This window comes from Nicotiana tabacum, chromosome 11 (assembly GCF_000715075.1).
Source record: "Nicotiana tabacum cultivar K326 chromosome 11, ASM71507v2, whole genome shotgun sequence".
In the NCBI taxonomy this organism is placed as follows: domain Eukaryota; kingdom Viridiplantae; phylum Streptophyta; class Magnoliopsida; order Solanales; family Solanaceae; genus Nicotiana; species Nicotiana tabacum.
In genome coordinates, this window is record NC_134090.1 from 15,423,825 (window position 1) to 15,444,217 (window position 20,393).

The 20,393-nt window shown below is 36.6% G+C and overlaps 1 protein-coding gene across 2 annotated transcripts; it reads left to right on the plus strand.

The window, feature by feature from the left end:
• The first annotated feature begins 9,933 nt into the window (after positions 1–9,933).
• LOC107825018 (5-epiaristolochene 1,3-dihydroxylase-like) lies at positions 9,934–11,905 on the plus strand. Of its 2 annotated transcripts, none has more exons than XM_016651846.2 (2): positions 9,934–10,878; positions 11,033–11,905. In XM_016651846.2, exons 1-2 carry the CDS (start codon positions 9,985–9,987, stop codon positions 11,651–11,653), a joined length of 1,515 nt encoding a protein of 504 aa, XP_016507332.1. In that variant the 5' UTR covers positions 9,934–9,984; the 3' UTR covers positions 11,654–11,905.
• Positions 11,906–20,393: the final 8,488 nt, after the last annotated feature.

Consider the following 20,393-nt stretch of genomic DNA (forward strand, 5'->3'; position numbering starts at 1 on the left):
ATGGCTTGGGTAGTAGCTTTAATAGCCGGGTAGCTCATGATCTTGCTTGATTTAAGCCCTTATTCCACCATGACACCCATCTTCACTACCTCGTTGAAAGACTTGCCTATGGACGATATCATATGGCCAAAGTAAGTAGGTTTCATAGCCTGCAGAAAGTACTCCACCATTTCGTCCTCCTCCATCGGGGGGTTAACTCTTGCCGCTTGCTTTCTCTAGCGAAAACCGTATTCCCTGAAACTTTCACTAGGCTTCTTCTCAATCTTAGTCAAAGACAAATGATTTGGAACAATCTCGATGTTGTATTGGAAATGACGAGAGAATGTTTGGGCCAAATTATCCCAGGTATACCATCTGTTGTGATCCTGACGAGTGTACCACTCCAATGCCGCGCCACCCAGACTCTGGCTAAAGTATGCCATCAACAACTCATATTTTCTACTAGCTCCTCTCATTTTACTGCATAATCCCCTCAAATGGGCCACCGGGTCTCCGTGCCTATCATATAGATCAAATTTAGGCATCTTGAACCCCACAAGCAACTGAACATCAGGAAATAGACACAAATCTTTGTAGGCTACACTCACCTGGCCTCCCAATCCCTGCATGTTTCTGAATGATTGTTTCAAGCTTCTTACCTTCCTGAACATCTCCTCCTACTTTGGGTTTTTAGGTGGTTTCTCAGTCTCAACAGGGAGGTCGAAACGAGGAGTGTAGGAGTAATGACATTGGGCCTCGAAAGTAGGATCCGGGGGATATTATTGGTTATCTTGGGTCTGGAATAAGGGCTCACTGGAGGATCGATTGAGTGTAGTTGGCGGTGGTGCCACGAAAACAAGGGTGCCTGGTGGAGGGGGTATGGGATTGGTTTAGCTGGTGGTGCTTGTGTGGTTTGGGAAGTAGTGCCCTAATAGTGGTGGTAATGGGGGAAGCCTGGAGATGAATCAACAGTGGGAGGTTCTTGGGATTGAGTTAGTGGCGGGACGAAAGCAGGGTTGGCGGGGTATGATGGTGGTGGATGCCCTTTCATCCATGCCTGGTACATCTCTACCATTTGGTGTTTCAACTTATGTAACTCCTCTTTAAGATTAACATCAAACTCTTCCCCCTCCCTTGATGGATCAATAACACTTACATCCAGTTCTTGGCCAGCCATGATCAACTTGTCTTTGGACTTGCTGTTGTACGGGTGAGTTGCCAGAATGCCGAACAAACTAACCACCTTCCTGGACTTGATAACAACAAGTAAGCTTGTTAGTGATTAAGAGCTAAGCAGATAGGCAACCGCACGTTGGGGATGCAATGCACCTAAGCAGTTAACCATTTCTATTATGCATTTGAACGGCTACTTGCGTCATCCCGGCTTTCACTAATTCCCATTTTGCAATTTCTTTCTCTCTTTCCTTTTCATTCCTTCTTTTCTTTGTTTGATTCTTGTTTTAATTCCTTTATTATCTCATTTTTCCTCTCTTGTTTTGCCATTATTTCTTTCCCATAGTTTTTCTTGTTTTCTCTCCCCTTTTTATATTTTCATTTCATGGTTATGATCGAATCCTATGGGGATTGCTTACGTATCATGACACCGCATGAATCAGACCAAGCGAAGTTCTGGGAACATGTGCGAAATAAATAAATAAAACATTTTGGGGTTTTCAAATTTCATAAAATAAAAGAAAAATATTTTGATTACGACGACTTCTCCTACAGATTTAAGCATAGAAACCGACAGACTCGATGACTGGACCAACAAACTTCAAGAGAAAACTGAAAATATAGACTCCAAAATGAACTAACAAACTTAGAAGAAACTGGCAATACTGGCTCAAAAATGAACTAACAAAATACAGACTCGAACAAACAAAATCAAGAATACATAAGTGCCTCAACTACTGCTCCGGTTGGCCTTGTTACGGGCCTTTGCGCCATATCTTCTTGGAGGCAAAACAAGTCATCCATGATTTGCAGGACAAAAATCATAACTGAAGCGAAGAACATGGACCTTGTCATGTCTTCACACTTGTTGCACTTCATCACAATGTAGTCTGCAATTCTCCTAACCCTTTCCCTAATAATACCTTTCTCCTGTAGCAACCATCCGATCTGCTGTGATATGGCATCCAAGACTTGTTCGGCTGTATGATTTTGTTCTTAAAGCTGCTGCAGGTCTTTTTCTAACTGCGCCATTAGGGCATAGCAGTGCTCCCTTTCTGCATTGAAGTCTCTCGCCTTCTTGGCTATTTCATTCTCAAGGACATTGACCTTTTTCTTTATATTCACCATTCCTTTGTCATACTTCTCCTTCAGTTGCCGAACAAAACTGGCCCATCCCTCCGCATTCTTAGCTAACTTGGCTCGGGCATTTTCTAGCTCAGCTTCAGTCTTTTGCAAATCATCCTCATAGTTACGTACCTTTTGTGTAAGGCTGTAGATGAGCTTTTCATCTTTTCTGCTTCTACCCGGGTTCTCAGCTGCTATTCTCATTTTTCGAACTTGGGCTCGGAGAGCTTCATTTTCTTGGGCCAGCCTTCTTCTTTCACCTTCAGCCTCTTATGCTTGGTGATCATTATTGAATTCCATGTTTCTCAGCTTCTCTTCCAAGGTGTGAATCGTGGCTTGATATTTTTTCTCCTTTTCTCCCCAGGCCAACCTTTCTTGTATTTTATCATTAAAAGCTTGAACTTGAGGTCTCTTGGCAGGCCTCTCGGGCTCGGGCTCGGACTCTGGTTCGTTATTTACACAAGACTTTTTCTCAAACCATGCAGGGTAATCTGGATCAACTTCCCCTTTTGTAACATCTGGTACCTGGGTGCCATTTTTAGATAAAGACAACCATTCCAATCCTGCTGAACTAAAGGCTAGGGTAATGCACTTCTGGATGCAGCTCAATGACTTGGGTGGTTAGATATTCATCTTCAAGCACAACCTTATATCTTCCTAACTGCCTTAAGACCCTCTGTGGTGCATATGGCTGGACACTTCTCACACCCATCAACCTTAGGTAACCCTTGGTAGCTATCATGTATATGGCTTTTGTAATCGGGAGCCATCCTATAGTCCACTCGACCTGTCTTGCTTTGAGAGCTTTCAAGTAGGAGACCTAGGTTTCAAACCCTTCTGGCACGTTGTAGTCTTTCACCCTTTCCTCATAACTCTAGATGAAGTTATCTCTGCTCGAACCATAACTCATGAATTTAGGATGATGGCGGAGATTCTCGATCAACCACATTTGTAGAAGAATATTGCACCCTTCAAAGAATTGAGCCCCGACTTTGCATAATGTCAATGCTTGATAAATGTCTACCAGCACTAACGGAACAAGTGTATGATCTTTCTTGGTACTGAGGATTTGTGCAATTCTAACCATACAAATATCCACTGTCCCTTCCGTATCTGGAAAGACCATGATCCCCAAAAATGCCACAATAAAAGTGAACCGACGATCAATTTGCCAAAGGCCCTTATCTTGTTTGTTGCTCAAACCCTTTTCATGCGTTTCGAACCCAACTGAGTGCCCGAACCTAAAGTACGAGAAGTAGAAAGAACAACACCCTTTGCTTACATGGGCTTTCTTCATTTGTTTACTACTATTCAAGAGGTTGAAGAACTTGTGCACCGAAAGAGCCCTTGAAAATATAAGTTGTTGTTTCCTCAAATCCCGGCCAAACTCAATATAACAGCTATTTCCTCCAAAGTAGGGTGATCTCAAAGTCCGAGAATCGAAAAACATTGTGGACAGAGTGCACTTCAAATGAGCATATTATAGCTTCATGTTTTGCATTTCAAAGGCTGTGAAAAAACCTGGATTCAATAATCAGGAAAAGAAAAATTCTGAAATTAGCTAGACAATAGCAACAGAAAACCAGCAGCAAGATAACAGCAATGATAATCGAAATTCAGCTTCAATAACCAGCTATGTTTCAGCTTAGAAAACCGGAGAATCCTTGGAAAACCATTTTTAAAACTCAGAAGAAGACCAGAAAGATTAGCCTAGTGATGCAGAAAATTCTAATGTTTTTTTTTTGTGATTTTCAGCATAGAGAGTGATGCTTCAAATCTGATTTTTTAGAATGAGAGAAAAGGCCTCTTTATAGGCCTCTCAGCCATGTGCCTAAGAGCAGAAAAATGGGAATTATTCCCAGCCTGCAAAAGGCATCTTTCTAACTGAATTGGGACAACTATCAACCTCTAATTGGTTTCAGCATTTGTGCTGGCCAAATAGGGCCAGCTGCCCCAAATTCAAGAAGCCTCCTACATTAAACTTATCTGAAAGTCCTTATTTCTATTTCCTAAATTCACCCATAAGTTTTTGTTTGTTCAATTAAGATCCTAGGAGTGTTTAACAATTACAAATCCTAACAAATAAGACAAGGCACGCAGGTATGAATAAAACCAATCAAATAGTAAACAACACTGAAAGGGTGAACATCTGGACTTTTAAAACAAACCAGAAAGGATTCAATTTCATGATAAGCTTCAAAATTCCAGTTTTAATGGCTAGTGACAAACTTAATCCTAAGAGATGAACAATGAAAGATGAATAGATATTGAGCATTTAATCAACTGAATCATAAAACCCTAAAATTTACATCATGCAATTAAAATAAAGGAAGAAAAGAAATAGAAAAGCAAGATGAACTAGAGTCAAAACAGAAATCATGATAAATCTATCCTAAACAACTAAGAAACTAACATAAGCAAGTATATAGTAATACAAATAACATCTAATTGATTAAAACAAACGGAACTCAAACAAATTCGGACAAGTAAGCCATTAGAATTACCAGAAAATCAGAAAAAGAATAAAATAAAAATCAAAAACAAAACCAAAGAGGAAGAGGTGACATACTGGCTAACCAGAAAGAGCCTAGTGACTGAATTCAACGAACAAGGAGGGAAAAGAAACTCGGCAGGGTACAGTGGCTTGGTCAAGAGGTCGTGACCCTCGAAAATGAACTAAAACTCGTATTAATCATGGGTTCTCAACGAGAACGATTGCTTAACACCAGTCTTGAGTTGAATCGAGCTTTGGGAAGCAAAGAGTCGGAATTAGAAGATTAGGGTTTTTCTTCCAATTCTCAGATCCAAAATTCGGGGAGCTAGGAAGTGTTTAGGGGTATTTTGCTGATGTATTTGGGAAGAGGAGGGGACAGGGGTCGCCTTGTATCAATTTGGGGATGCTTGGAGGGATTAGGGTTTTGGGACTCCGATCTTAAATCTAAGATTTGAGGGGTTTGATGATGATTTGCGGAAAATGGTCGGGGTGTTTGGAAAGAGGAGGGAACGGGGATTGTGTGGTGTTAATTTGGAGCAGATTGGAGCGCCAGAACCGCCGTGAGGCGATTCCCGGCAGGTGGGTGACGGCGGAGACGATGGGGTTTTTAGGGCGACGGCTAGGGTTCCTGTTCTCTGAACTTGAGAGATAGGGAATGAAGGGGGGAGTGGAATGGGGAGAGGGGGTGCTGGTTCGGACATATATCTATTAAACAACTCATCAGTTCTGAGCCGTTGGATTGCCAAGATCCAATGGCTGTAATCATCTACTGCAAAACATGGTTGTTTGGTTAATTATGGGGGAGCTGGACCGGGTTAAATGTTGGGTTGGGCAGATCTGGGTCAAAGAATTTGTTTGGGTTTTAACTTAATTGGCCCAATTCGGGGTTTTAAAACAAACTCTTCAATTTCCTTTTCTTATGTTTTCTTTTATATATATTTTTTCTTTTTCTATAATTAATTAAAATCCTAAATTAAATCCTAAATTGATCTAATTTGTAAGATTAAACTAATTATCTATTATAAAAAATATGAAAAATTATTTAATCCTAAATCAAAAGAGAAAAACAACTATTCTAAAATTAAAAGCTAAAAATGTTAAAGTAAGCCAATTTTTTTGATTTTCAATTTTAATAAAGCAACTAATTCACTAATTAACCTTAAAATGTAAAAATAAAACCTAAATGCAATGCATGGTAATTTTGGAATTTTTTTGGTTTTAATGAAAGTAAACATGCACAAAAATTCAAATAATTAACACAAAATCTTACAAAATTGTAAATAATTGGAAAAAATTTGTTTCTTTAATTTGTTGGAGTATTTCATATAGGACAAAAATTACGTGTTCACAGTATGAATTAAAGTAGTGCTTAAAGAAGAAGGGAATATTTTTGGGGTGTGATCTTGTTTGTGAAATTAAAGTGGATTGAAGAATTTGCGCTTAAAAATTATTATATGATGTGTTAAATTACTTAGGAGGGTTAGCCACTATTCCTAAATATATCCTTCCTGTCCCTTGACCCACATTACAACCATGAAAAGTCCTAATTGAATTTAGATCGAGTGACCCTACATTAGTAGAGATTTATATTAAGGGCAATCCTATGGTGCCAATTGCATGCATGTGACTTCTTTTGTGAGAGTGAGAGGTTTTCTTTAATATATGTGAGTCTTTAAATTATATTTGATCATGAGATTCGAATGTGTGGATTCAACTTACTCTTTTGTTCTTGTTGTGAGGGCACATGGTTTCATGAGGGATATGTAACGTTATTACACTTCTCTCTATAACGTTGGGTGTTCAAGACATGAGTGCATTGTGATATTTAGTTGGTTTTTGAGGCTAGGATTGTCAGCAGTATGTTGTCTTTGTTGTGAATATTTGTGAAGTATGGCATAAGAAAAGGAAAGTGCATGTGATTGCATATGCTAGAGTTTAATTGTTGCAATAAACCATTGTCATTGGTGTAGTGTGCCTCAATTGTATAAAAACAAAGTGCTCAAAGGTAGTGTAAAGTGTTAGTTGACTCGAGGACGAGCAATGTTTAAGTGTGGGGTAGTGATGTGTGACTATAATTATATATTTTTAGTGCAGTACTTACCTTGCATTTTGGGACTTTAATATTAAACAATATTATATTTGTGTTTAATTGAGTTTATTTTATGTATAGATATGTTGAAGACGAAACTGGGAGCAAAATAAAAATTTTATATGTATTTTATGCCCTATAAGAATGATTCATGTTTATGTTCATGCAATTGGAGACAAAAGAAAACAAATAAAAATTAAAAGAATCAAAAGAAGACAAAAGAACAAATTGAAAAAAAAAAAAAAAAAAGAAGAGAAAACGTGAATTGGAAAGTTTGGCAGAAAGATTCAAAATTCAAAACAAACCAGCAAAGGATCAGGCGAAGCGAGCCAAAAAGCTCGCGTTAGAGCAGGCGCCGCGAGGCTTGAAGCGAGGTTTTGCGTGTTCCGGGTTTTAGGCCTATTTTGTCTTTTATTTAATTTTGAACTTGTTTATTTCGTTTAGGTCTTTTCCCTACAAGTCATTAAACACCACCTTTGAGGAGGAGACCCAGATTGGACAGATTTGAGATCGGGTATTGGACCTAAGAAGGCAAGAACATACTAGGAGCAAGACAGAGAATTCTTCTACGAGTTTTTCACTTCTTTCTTCCTATTTCCATTATTGGTTATGAATTCTAGTATTGTCGTTATGCATACTATATGAATAACTAATTTATTATCTAGGGTTTTGATGGAACTTATAGGAAGATGATTTTCCTGTTACGTTAATATAGATTTGCTGTAACTTTTTCTCTATTTGTTTAACTGCGTTTATATTGTGGTTGGTTGAAGAGCTCTCAATCGACTATGCCTATTTAGTGTGTATTACTCGGAAGAGAGTGCATATTTAGGTAGTTGTTGAACAACATTACTCCTAATGTATACGAGGGATCAATACGGAGGGTTTAAAGGTGAGATTAGGAATAACGAAACCTTGGTGCGATCCGAATGAGCCGTAACATAGTGCCAGCTAGCGTAATTCGGAAGAATATTTCTAGTAAATTGTGGTAGTTGCTCAGGAGAGAATTACGACACTCAGAGCGCTCATGATCAATAGAGATGCTTAGGCGAGATTATAGAAGACGTAGCAGGAAGGATTCCGACAATTGGGGAAATCATAACTCTAAACCTCCTTAATCTTTTCTCCAATCCCTAGTATCTTCAGTTGTTATTCTACTACTTTAATTATTTAGTTAGTTAGATATAAGAATCTTAATATTTATAACTTAGGAATTGTTGAGCTTATCTTCTTAGTGATAGTCAACAATTGTAGCTAAGCATTAGTTCTCTGTGGAATTCGACTCCGAACATATTAACCGAAATATATTTGCAACGAGCGCTTAATACTTTTTATAAGGCATAGTTGGACGTGATCAGTATACATACAATTATAATATAAATTCAACACAAATGAAATAAAAATATCTAACAGAATGATATACAAAAAGTATTTGGAAGTTTTGCGTCAAAAATTAAGAAGAAGAAAGATGAGAGTGGGAATGGGCGAATGAAATCCTTTATACAGAAGCAAGAACGTCCAATGTTTCTTTTTGATCTAGAATTTGTATGATTTTGGAACTTCAAGAATAGGCCGGATATTTTTAAATAATAGTTAAAAGGGTCAAATGACTAACAATTATGGAATGAATTATAGTTATGCTGGATAGTACAAACAAGAAAATTTTATATGAGGTAAAATCTTATTTTATTTTAAAGACCTAAATTTTAGGTCTCCTAACTTAGTTCAAATAAGAAAAAAATTAATACATAAAATTTCATTAATTATGAAATCTTATATGTTAGGAAAATAACTTACATTACAATTTCGTCAAATGTGAAATCTATTTTTAATGGATAAAAAAGGCGAACGATATTTCGCTAAGGGTCTTCGTACTTTTAATATAGTATATATAAATTTTCATACTCGTCCTAGTATGTTGTAAGTTTGGTTTCCATATTATAGTAATTTTTCATTTTTGAAGACTTAAAATTAGATCTAAAATTTTATTAGCAGATTTCTAACATATTTATATACACTTTATCTAATACACATAAGAAAAAAGTTATCACTACTTTACAACCAAATAAAAATTTACTTATGAACATCAGAATTTAAAACCAAATAAAAATTTACTTATAAATCCTTTCCTTATTTAAATTGTGTAAAGTAATGATAACTTTTTTCTTATATATATGTGTGTATATGCAACCAAAATTTAATTGATTTTAAAGTACTAAATTTCTTCATTTCAGTTGCCTTACTTGACAATATATCATCAGCCTTTTGATTTCTTCCTTGACGTCTCAATTGATCCAATATACTAGGAATATTTCTTTAAGTTTTCTTACATAAAAAAATTTGTGTTGTGGGACATACGTCTGAAAAATAATGTTAAAACTTTCCTAGTAACTACTCTTTATTATAAACGTCAATTATGTAGCCGCCTTAGTTAAGAGTCTTTCATGGCCATGTTTCCGAGTACGAGTGGCAAACGGACGGGGCAGGTCGGATATAGACGGGTCAAAAACAGGTAATACAACCAATATATACTTAATACGGATAGAAAATAATTTAACCGGCGGGTAATATGGATATTTATATTATCTATGACTTCTTTAAAAATGATCACTTTTGGGTTTGAGTCTTTACAAATATAAAAATTAAACTCATTAATTGGTTATCCATTTTTTAAGTGGATAATATGAATCTTATCGATATTTTATCCATTTTTTAAAATTTAGTTATCCAACCCATTTTTGGTGAATTATATTAATGGATAATTATTTTTTTTAATCCATTTTGCCACCACTGCTTCAGCGATTATTAGAGAATTTCCCCGGCATCGTGACAAAAATATTTATATTTTGGCTTCACAATAATTAGTACAAAAAATTTATTTGTTTACATCATTGCGGTTCTTTGAGTCAGCTGAATTGTTTTGACTCTAAAGAAAGTAACAGTTAAGTAAACAAAGTCTGCTTTGACCAGTTGTTGACAAACGAAAGTTGCAGAAAAATACTAGTCCATTATATTTTTCGTTGCATATCCCATTCTGGCCAAAACAAAAGCCTATAAAAGACCACACACAACTGACCTTTGAATTATATCATCAAACCAAATAATCCTCCATTTATCTCCCAAAATGGAATTCTTCAGCTTGGTTTCCATATTCCTATTTCTATCTTTCCTCTTTTTGTTAAGGAAATGTAAGAACTCCAATAGCCAAACCAAACAATTGCCTCCAGGTCCATGGAAAATACCAATACTAGGAAGTATGCTTCATATGCTTGGTGGAGAACCACACCATATCCTTAGGGATTTAGCCAAAAAATATGGACCAATTATGCACCTTCAGTTTGGTGAAATTTCTGCAGTTGTGGTTACTTCTAGGGAGATGGCAAAAGAAGTGCTAAAAACTCATGACGTAGTTTTTGCATCTAGGCCTAAAATTTTGGCCATGGACATTATCTGTTATAACCAGTCTGATATCGCCTTTAGCCCTTATGGCGATCACTGGAGACAAATGCGTAAAATTTGTGTCATGGAACTTCTTAATGCAAAGAATGTTCGGTCTTTCAGCTCGATCAGACGTGATGAAGTCGTTCGTCTCATTGACTCTATTCGATCAGATTCTTCTTCTGGTGAGCTAGTTAATTTTACGCAAAGGATCATTTGGTTCGCGAGCTCCATGACGTGTAGATCAGCATTTGGGCAAGTACTCAAGGGGCAAGACGTATTTGCCAAAAAGATTAGAGAAGTAATAGGGTTAGCAGAAGGCTTTGATGTGGCCGATATCTTCCCTTCATACAAGTTTCTTCATGTTCTCAGTGGAATGAAGCGTAAACTTCTGAATGCCCACCTTAAGGTAGATGCCATTGTTGAAGATGTCATCAACGAGCACAAGAAAAATCTTGCAACTGGGAAAACTAATGGAGCATTAGGAGGTGAAGATTTAATTGATGTCCTACTACGACTTATGAATGATACAAGTCTTCAATTTCCCATCACCAATGACAAAATCAAAGCTGTTATTGTTGTAAGTATTATTGAATACTACAATCCTATGCTTATTCTTACTCTCCCATATCCATTGCCACAGCGATTTTTTTTTTAAAATTTTTTTACCAAGAAAAATAATTTCTTATTAAAAAATAATTTAATGTTATAACTTAGCCATTATTAATTTGCAGGACATGTTTGCTGCCGGAACAGAAACTTCATCAACAACAACTGTATGGGCTATGGCTGAAATGATGAAGAATCCAAATGTATTCAACAAAGCTCAAGCAGAAGTGAGAGAAACCTTTAAAGACAAAGTAACATTTGATGAAATTGATGCAGAGGAGCTGGAATACTTAAAGTTAGTTATTAAAGAAACTTTGAGACTTCATCCACCGTCTCCACTTTTGGTCCCAAGAGAATGTAGGGAAGATACAGATATTAACGGCTACACTATTCCTGCGAAGACCAAAGTTATGGTTAATGTTTGGGCATTGGGAAGAGATCCAAAATATTGGGATGACGCAGAAAGCTTTAAGCCAGAGAGATTTGAGCAATGCTCTGTGGATTTTTTTGGTAATAATTTTGAGTTTCTTCCCTTTGGCGGTGGACGGAGAATATGTCCTGGTATGTCATTTGGTTTAGCTAATCTTTACTTGCCATTGGCTCAATTGCTATATCACTTTGATTGGAAACTCCCGAGCGGAATGATGCCCGGAGACTTGGACTTGACTGAATTAGCTGGAATAACAATTGCTAGAAAAGGTGACCTTTACTTAATGGCCACTCCTTATCAACCTTCTCGCGAATAATTTAATGGCATCAGGTTTTTTAATTCCATTGTCAACCTCACTATTGTACAATCTTTCTGATGTTTCAGGTTTTGCCGATTTGTAATAAATGTAGTTTTTATAATATGTATCATATCCCATGTATAAGAAGGACGATTAATTAGTTGTACCACCTCAGAACTTCTTAGGAAGATGTGTTATTTTGTGGTGTTTTGGACAATCTTTTGGAGAAGATAACAAATAAAAGTATAAATAAGAAGGTTATTAATAGTATTACTTTTCGTATTATTCAATATGAGTCAAGAAAATTTGATCTTCTTCTGAATGAAGGAAGTTATAATTTGTTCATTCTCAGTGGACCTCTGGCTTCTTTAGGAAGTTCACATTCTTGTAAGAAAATTCTTGGGGTTTGAATATGGTTGTGGCAAATTTTGCTTGCGCATTTGCGACCTCATTTTCTTCTCTAAAACAATGTGTAACTTGAATGTTCCTCTGTAACATCTTCTATGTATGGCTTCGATTGCTCCTTGCAATTTCTAGGTGGTTTGTGTTCCCCATTAATCACCTGGACTATAAGCATAGAGTCCAGCTCCAACTCAGTGTGTTAAAATTCTGGTCGCAATACCAAGATACCCCAATTAAGGCTGCATAAGCTTCATTGAAATTGTTAGTGTAGAATTGAGTAGGATAGGCAAAAGCCATTATCATCTTTCCATTTCTATTCCTAACAGATCTCTCAGCTCCAGCCTTATTTGGTTAACCATATAGCTTCCATCTGTGTTGATTTTCATAGTATCATGTGTGGCAGGTGGTAAGTAGCAAAAATTGATGAACGCTGTTCTTTGGTTGTGATTTCCACCACTGCCAAAGAAAACTTACGACATTACTCCCAGTAGGACTAATACCTTGAGGTCTGGACATAAAATTCCAGACCTTCTTGGCTATTTCACTACCTTTGAAAATATGATCAGTAGTTTCATCCTTAAGGTCCCTGCAACAAGAACATCTCAAAACCAAGTTAAAATCAAATCTTAAGATATTATCATCTAAAGGGAGTTTCCTTTTAAGCAGTTTCCACATAAATAAGGAAACTACAAAATGGGAGCTCCCTAATCCAGATGCTAGAAATACTGGGGAGGGGATGGTGTTTCTGTCTAGGAAATTAAAAGCAGTAGCACAAGAGAAAATTTATGGAACAGTTATAGAAAAGTTAAGAAAGTAACTGTATCATGTATCAGCAAGCTCATAATGACTTAACTTTAATATTTATCAATTTTTTTAGGATAAATTTAATTTGACCTCTAAATATTTGGGAGGAATTGCTATTTGGTTGTATTATAGAAGGTGGACTTTACTGCTTATATTGAGAAGCATGAGTTCTGCTATGATGCTGTTCTATATGAGCATGTTACAAATGATCAGGTATCTTTTCATTATATATGTAAAAGATTAGTTACAAAGACTGAGGCTTTATACAAAGGTTGTGCCAAAAATTTTCATAACTGATTTCAACTACTTTTACTTTTTTCTCAATACAAGATTTAGTTATAGTGATTGTTGCTTTATAAAAAGGTTTTGCATAAAATTTTCATAACTAATTCTGTCTACTTTTTTTTTTTTGCTCAATACAAGATGATTTACCACATATTGTTTTGCAACTTAATCATGTATTCACTGCTTTGCAGGTTTGTAGAGCTACTGTAGAACTAATTATCCCAACCATCTTTTAGCGCACGAAAGCTACATAATTTATTTATGGCGAGATAGGTCTGCTGCATTTCTTCACATGCTTGGTTAACTTTTTTTCCCAGAAGCTGCTTATTATTATCTTGTATTTTCTGCTTCAGGATATGAGGCGGTAGTCAAATAAAATTGGCGAGACAACGATAGTACCTATTATTGTGCCACAAATAGATGCCATTGTGAGGTTGATCTATTCCTGTATTTTTGGATTGAGACCTTTTATGGGAATGTTAAGAATGCTCTTTTCTTGATTATCTATATTGATTTTCTTTTGAATTTGAGACAAAAATAAGGCTCTTGGTATCTTTAGTTCCAATTAGTTTAGTCTTCATACATTGCATCTTTTAGGAATACACTGCATGTAGATAGCTAATAGTTGAACCACCTATGTTTCAAATCTTTTTTTCTAAATCACAAAACTAATTTTTCTCACTTTTATTGTCTTTTACTTGGTAAGTAAATGTCTAATTCATAAAGGGAGAGTTTCTGCATTGATTGATAGAGAGATGGAATGTGCCAGGTCTAATGAGCATAACTGACTCTCCTCCTCCCTTTTATGTTATGCCGTTTACTCTTTCAAAACTGACATGACTTAGTTTTTAGCCAAGGGCATATGGTGACACTGCTATAAAGTGTAACGAAAAGGAGATAAACACTAATTTTGAGCTAAGATATAAAAAGGAAATAAGTTTCAAGGCTAATAGTGGAAGTAGTAAATTAGGGCTTTCACACACATTTGAACTCCTTTATAATTGTTGTTCCTTTTTCAGTTATGTACTTATTGTATTTAAAAGCATAGTTTTTTCCTTCCCCTATGACGGTCATGGCTAATGAACTATAGAATAGCCCCAGTATTTAGTTGATGACTGGCATGGCATCGCATGCCAAATCGAAAATTATGAACTCCGGCATCCCTAATAAGGTTTGACTAAATAGAGTGGTGCCATGGTAATTCAATATCATGCTTTTCATTAAGATTTTTGGTACTTATCGACTTATGAAATATCTGACAATGGAATATTGGTAATTTATAATTTAATCAATAATCATGATTTCTTAGTTACATATCTTTTATGCAAAAAAAATTTCTATCACAGTGGGAAGTAAACTGCCTTATGGCCCTCAAATGCTGACTAATCAACCTCTTCTTTGGAACGTAGTGAATACCGTTATTATTCTCATATTAAAGGTATACTCTTTGCCAAATTTTGTTGCACCTTTTTAAATTTTTGTTGAGTCGTAAATATCACATTCACTAATGAGTAAAATAAAATTTAACTTTCATGGTCTGTCAATTGTTTGAATAGGTTAGAGCTTTTACTAAGCAATTTAAAATTTATTTGGACCACTAATGGAAAATTCTCAATTTTGTGTTAACTCAAATTGTTCTCACGAAAATATTATAACACTTTAATCAGCTCTGAAGGTATTAAATTTTAACTTTTAAGTGCCTAAGTGGTTTTTGTATTGGGAAAACACTGAGCCTGAATATTGAAGATGACGTGTCATGACACGTGGACTGGTCAAAAGGTCAAAACACAATAAATAGCCAAGAGACACGGGCGACAACATATATGGGGAAAAGAAAGCAACATAGTTGTGGACCGTTACTAAAATAGGTACGAGTCTCATACCTATTCGAGTCATTTAAAGATCAAAGATCGGAAGAAGTTGAAGATACGAATCTGATGACGTAAAAGAGTCTAAATACGGCATTAAATATTAAATACGTTAGAGAATTTGAATAAAATAGAAATGATTGTGTAACATTTCTTTTAAATGTCATTTATTGCTCATAATTGCCTCATTAAGACAAAGGCATTATATCTTCTCCTAGAATCAACTATAAAAGGAGAAGGACTCAACATCTGTAAGGACACGAAATATTATTGAGATTACACTGAAATACACAACTACTTATTACTTTATTATTCTCAGAAATCTTCTATTATTTTCGTCTCCAGATTATCAGTAACCCGAATTTCTCTTTATTTCTAGTTTTGATCAAAGACTCAGATTTTTGGTTAAACAAATTGGTTCCGTTACCGGGAATTTGATAATCTTCTCTTTTAAGCTATGTTCCAGCCGTTGTTATCATCATGTCAAACAACAATAACAGTGAAAACACCTTGGGAAACCATGAAAATCAAATCCATCAAAATCAAGGAGATTTACAGAACATTGACGTGGTTCCCTCCCCTCAAAATTCACCACGTCAATCTCGTGAAGGCACTCCTACTCCTGAATCTCGTGCTGATCAACAAGAGCAATCTGAACATTTTGAAGGGGTAGATGAAGCTTTACAAAAAGTAATTGATGCACGGGTTAGCAAAGCTCTTCAGGCTCTAGTTAGTCGATTACCTGTTGCACCACCCACACCTACTCCTAATAATAATACATTGGAGAATCCTCGTTCTGGCCTTGTTATTTTTGGAAATGGAGGAACCCCCAGCGAACCACAGGAAGGAGAACCAGGTAATTCAAATAATTCTCATTTGCAAAATTTAGTACTAACTTTGCAGAAACAGCTTAAGGAACAGAATGAGCGCATCGAGCAAATCCCTGGAGTTCCCCCTGTAATCAAAGGAGTGGATGTGGATAAATACTCACAACAACCTTGGAAACCAAGTGCTGCTCCCCTTCCAATCCCTAAAAAGTTCAAAATGCCTGACGTCTCAAAATATGATGGCACAACAGACCCACATGATCACGTAACTGCATTTACAACAAGCGTGAAAGGCAATGACTTGACCAAACAAGAAATTGAATCAGTACTGGTCAAGAAATTTTGAGAAACACTCACCAAGGGTGCATTAACCTGGCATTCTCTTTTACCCGAAAATTCTATTAATTCTTTTGCTGAGCTTGCAAATTCTTTTATTAAAGCACACTCGGGAGCTCAAAAAGTTGAAAAAAGAATGGAGTATATATTCAAAATCAAGCAAGAGGACTTCGAGTTGCTCAGAGATTTTGTTGATAGATTCCAACGTGAAAGAATGACTTTACCTCGTGTACCTGATAACTGGGCTGCAATAGCTTTTGCAAGCAACTTAAATGACAAAAGCTCAGAAGCTACGAGAAGACTGAAAGAAAGCCTTCAAGCGTTCCCTGCAACCACGTGGAATGACGTTTATAACAGGTATAGTACGAAGTTGCAAATTGAGGAAGATACCGTACCTCAGTTTCATCATGAAAAAAGGAGCAAATCCAGGAGATCAAAAACAGAAAAAAGATCAGGTAAAAACAGGTACGATCCATATATGGGACCTGTAGGGAAAGACTCATGGTCAAAATAGGATAGTCAACGATATGATAAAAAATTGAGGAACAGGGAATCTGGTTCTTCATCAAGGTTCAGAAATGACCGAAACAGACAAGAGTCACGAGATGATGACAGAAGTTTAAAGGCAATGTTCGGCAGATATAACTTTAATGTCACTACCTCCGAGCTCGTAGCTGTTTTGAGGAGCATGAGGGATAAGGTACGATGGCCAAAAGAGATGCGGTCAAATCCAAATAGACGCAATCCAGACCATTGTTGCGAATTCCACAATGATCACGGGCACAAAACTTTAGAATGTAGATTCTTACAAAGTGAAGTGGATTATCTATTGAAACAGGGGTATCTCACTGAGTTATTTAGTGAGAAAGGTAAGCAAGCCTATATGAAAAATAGGCAGGAGCCACCAAAGCCTCCTTCCCCAAGAGAACCGTGAATGTTATAAGTGGGGAAGAAGATATTCACGGTGTAACATATACGGCTACCAACAAGGTTTCTAAAGTAATGATAACACACGGTAAACGGGTACGACAAGTTTTAGAAAATGAAAGTATTTCTTTCGATGATGCAGTTACCGAAGGAGTAATGACCCTACAAAACAACGCACTGGTAATATCTTTACTTGTATATGATACTAATGTAAAACGAGTTTTGATTGATCCAGGAAGTTCCATGAATATTATACTATTAAGGGTATTACGTGAAATGCAAGCTAAAGACAAAATGATACCTAAGGCGCATACCCTATATGGGTTCGACAATTCAAGTGTGGTAACAAAAGGAGAGGTAATTCTAACAACTTTTGCTGCAGGTGTTGTTAAAGAAACTAAATTTCAGGTAGTAGATATGGAAATGGCTTACAATATGATCATGGGGAGACCTTGGATCCATGACATGGATGCTGTCCCATCAACTCTATATCAAGTTATTAAATTCCCATCACCTTGGGGAATTTGCCAAATTCATGGGGATCAGCAAACAGCCAGGAGTATCAACGGTGTAACAGATACGAGCACCGTAAATAAAGAAAAATAGCAATTACAGGAAACAGTTGAAGGTATCAAGGATCAAACCTCAACCGAACAAGAAAAGACAGATTTAGACTCGAGACCTGATACAATTCAGGAACCTGAAGAGAATGAAAATATCAAAACAACAATTGAAGAGCTCGAGGCTGTGATATTATTTGGGCAATGGCCTAAACGGAAGGTTTATGTTGGAGCCAATTTATGCTCAGATATGCGAGGTATGTTGATTGAATTTTTAAAAGCTAATGTGGACTGTTTTGCTTGGTCCCATGCTGATATGACAGGGATACCACCGGATGTGATGACTTACAAACTAAATGAAGACCCATCCTTCACACCAGTAAAGCAAAAGAAAAGAAAGCAAGGAGCTTTCAAAAATCAGGTGATTCAAGATGAGGTCCAAAAACAATTAAAAATTGGGTCAATACGCGAGGTAAAGTATCCTAATTGGTTAGCAAACACAGTGGTTGTACCTAAGAAAAACGGTAAGTGGCGGGTTTGCGTGGATTATACAGATCTTAACAAAGCCTGCCCAAAAGATTCTTTCCTTTTACCGCATATAGATCAGTTAATTGATGCAACTGCAGGACATGAACTTTTGAGTTTTTTAGATGCATATTCGGGGTACAACCAAATTAAAATGGACCTAGTGACAAAGAAATAACTTCTTTCATCACAGACAAGGAGACTTACTGTTATAAAGTAATGCCCTTTGGTCTCAAAAATGCTGGAGCAACCTATCAAAGGTTGGTCACCAAAATGTTCCAAGAATATTTAGGAAAAACCATAGAGGTATATATAGACGATATGCTCGTCAAAACCCAACATTCTCGTGATCATATTTCTCATATATTTGTTACATTGAAATTTTGCGAAAATTTAATATAAAACTCAATCCAGAGAAATGTGCATTTGGGGTTGCCTCAGGCAAATTTTTGGGGTTTCTCGTTTCTAACCGTGGTATTGAGGTAAATCCTTCTCATATCAAAGCAATAGAGGAGATCCCTGATATCCTTACGAGTAAAAAAAGAAGTCCAAAGGCTAACGGGAAGAATTGCGGCCTTGGGGAGATTTATTCCCAAATCTTCAGAAAAATGCTTTAAATTTTTCTCCGCACTCAAAAAGCAAGATCATTTTGAATGGAACGAATATTGCCAACAAGGCCTTAGAAATTTAAAAGCTTACTTGTCAAATCCACCACTATTGGCAAAACCAAAAGAAGGAGAAAGCTACTCATCTATTTGGCCGTGTCAGAAGTCGCGGTAAGTGCTGATTTAGTCCGTGAGGACCAAGGTAAACAATCTCCTATCTATTATGGAAGCAAGTCTTTATTAGATGTTGAAACACGATATCCACAACTAGAAAGTTAGCATTAGCTTTGATCATGTCATCTAGAAAATTAAGACCTTATTTTCAATGTCATCCCATTGTTGTAGTTACTGTTCCATTACGAAACATTTTGCATAAACATGAATTGTCAGGGAGGTTAGCAAAATGGGCTATAGAATTAAGTGAATACGAAATCATTTATCAACCTAGAACTGCAATAAAATCTCAAGTATTAGCCGATTTTGTAGCTGATTTTAGCCAAGGGATGCATTTAGAAGCAGAAAAAGAATTACAAGTTTTTAATGGTGCAAACCCAGGGACTTAGATTTTATTCACTGATGGTTCGTCTAATATAAAAGGAGCAGGCCTAGGGGTAGTTCTCATACCACCTACGGGTGAGACTATTAGACAGGCTATAAAATGTCATTCTATAACTAACAATGAAGCAGAGTATGAGGCTGTAATTGCAGGTCTAGAATTGGCACGAGAACTCGGCATAACACAAATTATAATCAAGAGTGATTATCAACTCGTGGTCAATCAAATGCTGGGGACTTATACAGCCAGGGAGACGCGAATACAAGAATATCTCGAAAAGGTACGGGAACTAATAAAGCAATTCCAAACTTGGAAAGTAATACAGATCCCAAGAGATGAGAATGTGGAGGCAGATGCTTTAGCTAATCTCCCATCTGCAGCAGACGTAGCAAACGACGCAAATGCTTCAGTCATACATTTATTTCATTCCGTTCTCAAACCTGATAAGAACGAGGTAAATTTTAATCATTTAACATGGGATTGGAGAAACGAAATTATTGCTTTTTTACAGCGCAGAACCGTGCCTACTGACAAAAGAAAAGCTTATGCACTTCGCAAAAAAGCTGCTCGTTACTATTTACATCAAGGAAATCTTTATCGAAAGATGTTCGGTGGGCCATTAGCAAGGTGTCTCGGACCTTCCCAAACAGAATATGTGATGAGAGAAGTACATGAAGGACATTGTGGAAATCACACAGGAGGGAGGTCGCAGGTAAAAACGCTGATTCGAGCAGGGTATTATTGGCCTAAAATGGAAGAAGAAGCAAACGGTTTCGTGTCCAAATGTGATAAATGTCAAAGATATGGCAATAATATGCATAGACCAGCTGAGCTATTGTACCCTGTTATAGCCCTGTGGCCCTTTATGAAATAGGGAATGGATATCGTAGGTACATTGCCACAAACAAAAGGCCAGGTGAAATTTCTACTTGTACTTACAGATTATTTTACTAAATGGGTAGAAGCAGGAGCATTTAAACAGGTACGAGAGTAGGAACTTAAATACTTCATTTGGAGAAATATAATATGCCATTTTGGAGCACCAAAGGAAATCGTATGTGAC